Source organism: Pteropus alecto, unplaced genomic scaffold (genome assembly GCF_000325575.1).
Source record: "Pteropus alecto unplaced genomic scaffold, ASM32557v1 scaffold98, whole genome shotgun sequence".
Taxonomy (NCBI): domain Eukaryota; kingdom Metazoa; phylum Chordata; class Mammalia; order Chiroptera; family Pteropodidae; genus Pteropus; species Pteropus alecto.
This window is the reverse complement of record NW_006443570.1, coordinates 4,497,537-4,499,718: the sequence shown is the minus strand read 5'-3', so window position 1 is coordinate 4,499,718 and position 2,182 is coordinate 4,497,537. Positions and strand designations below refer to the sequence as shown.

General features: G+C 49.3%; 1 protein-coding gene across 2 annotated transcripts in view; it reads left to right on the top strand.

Moving 5' to 3' along the window:
- GIP (gastric inhibitory polypeptide) overlaps positions 1-2,182 on the top strand; it is a 4,417-nt gene extending 2,235 nt beyond the window's left edge. Inside the window, exons 3-5 of one of the 2 annotated variants that reach the window (XM_015599089.2) lie at positions 196-285; positions 1,008-1,109; positions 2,032-2,182. In XM_015599089.2, coding sequence (XP_015454575.1) covers positions 196-285; positions 1,008-1,109; positions 2,032-2,041 — 202 coding nt within the window. In that variant the 3' untranslated portion in view covers positions 2,042-2,182. The remainder of the gene's footprint in view (positions 1-195; positions 286-1,007; positions 1,110-2,031) is intronic. The other variant, XM_025041726.1, reaches the window with a different exon arrangement.

The following is a 2,182-nucleotide window of genomic DNA, read 5'->3' as shown; positions in this document are numbered from 1 at the left end:
TTGGTCTTGGTCAGCATGGTAGATTTTGAAAAGCTGTTGTTCACTGGCAGCTGAAGACGAGAAGGGGGAGGCTGAGTGGAGAAGCAGTGGAGACCTTCCTTGGGTTGAGGTACCAAAAGATTCCAACATCTTTAGACTGGAGAACATCTGGTGTGTCCCCCAGCCCCACCCACTCCCTAATCTTTATCTTACCAGCTGGAAACATAACATCACCCAGAGGGAGGCCCAGGCCCTAGAGCTGGCCCATCAATCTTACAGGAAGAAGGAGGCCAGAGAGCAGCAGGAGTGAGTCAGCCCACAGGGCAAGGGGGGTGTGGGGCCTCCTGACCCACCCCCACCTCATTGTTCCCTCTCTCGGACTCCAGAGCAGGGCCAGGCCCCAGATAAGCATCCCCTTCCACTCTGAGTTCAAAGAGGGGTCTTCACTGAACTCTTGGAGGTCAGCCCAAGCTTAAGGGAGAAGCCTGAGAGAAATGGGGGCAGAGTTCCTGGAAGGGGTTTGGGGGCCAGGGTTTCTAAGATTGATGGCTTAGTGTGCAGAGTCAAGGAGAGGGGGCAACAAAAGAGACTTCAGGAACTGGCTTCCCCACTTCTCCCTGCCACACTTCAGGGAGGCTATTTGTGAAACAGGGACCGGCCCAAGGCCAGTCCCTTGAAATCAGTTACCCCGTCTCTGAGGAAGCTGAGGAATCTATCAGATCATTCTGAAGAGTGAATATTCCCAAAGTAATCTCTTGGGGTTTTGGAATGCATTCTGGGACACTTGTAGATGCGGAAGGGTGGGATGTCTCCCACCAGAATTCTCTTTTGCTTTCTTTGTATTGAAGAAACTCTGTTCCTCAGTGGACAGATTAGGGTGGAGCTTTGAAAACTGAGATAACTGTGAGGCAGCTGTGTTGACTCCCTCCTCCCAGCCCCAGTCCCCCTTGGATTCCCAGTCTCTGTATTTACTCTCCCTGAGTGGGTCCCAGGCTAAGGCAGCCTGCCTGAGGCTTTCTCCTTTGCAGCTCTCTACCCAAGAAGCCCAGTGATGAAGATCTGCTAAAGGACTTACTGATCGGAAAGCTGCTGGGCTGGATGGTGGACCAGATGGAGCTCTGTAGACTCAGGTAGCAGCGTTTAGTGGCTTTGGGTGTCTAGTGTAGTGGTTATAAGCTTGAGCTTTGTGGTTAGACCCTGGTTCAGGTCTTCACCCCAACTCGTGCTGGCAAATTCTTAACTCTCTGAACCTTGGTGTTGTTATGAAAATCAGGGTTATTTAAACCACTTCATGGAGTTGTTGCGGGATTTAAATAAGATAACACAAAGAAAAGGCTGAGAGGAACATCTGTGGAATAATGAGTCCAGTAATGTTGGCAGCTATCATTACTGCTTGCACTTCTTTCTCACCTTCCTCCAGGTGAGATGCTGCTTTCACCTCCCCTGCCCACCTGAACTGAGCTGCCCAATCTAGTCTCAGTTTTCCCTCCATACCCTTGTGCCATGGCGCCTTCCCAGTGATGGAACCCCTATAGTTGAAGGCATGTTGCCCTCCTCCATAGCTGCTGCTGGTCTCAGTGGTCCTTGAATTCACCTCACCAGCTAGGAAGTCCTTCAGTTTGTTATGTCCAAGAAACAAGATATGGCTAAATACCATGGAGAGATGCATCCACTTACAGGGTGAGACAGGACACTCATTCAGAATGCAGACACTGAGGCACAGAAACCAAAATACATTTAGACTTTCATGCTGAGAAGCTAGGGAAGGACTGAGGGAACAAATCTGGAAAGGCTTCCTGTAGGAGGGTAAGAAGGGAGAAAGGAATGTGCCCAGAACAATAGAGAAGAGAGTATGAGAAAATCTCCGTAGGAGAGTGGGTAACAGTCTCTGTGCTTTTCTGAATCATTTTGATTACTTATCATTAAAAAGGTAATTTGGAGGTAGGAGTCGTTTAACTATGGCTGGGTGCCAGGATAAATATACTTTGCTGACTCCAAGCTGATAATGACCCTCTTCTCCACCACTTCCCCTCCTCTCTCTACTCTCCACAGGTTTCAGTGACTTGACTACACTCAGCTCAGGATGGGACTCTGCCCTTCATTTACTCAGCTCCTGCCTCAGCCCCACTCCTGGGTACCCTGGAGAAGCCAAACCAATACATTTTAAGCTGAAATAAATCTTTGTGTCCATTGTCAAAACGTA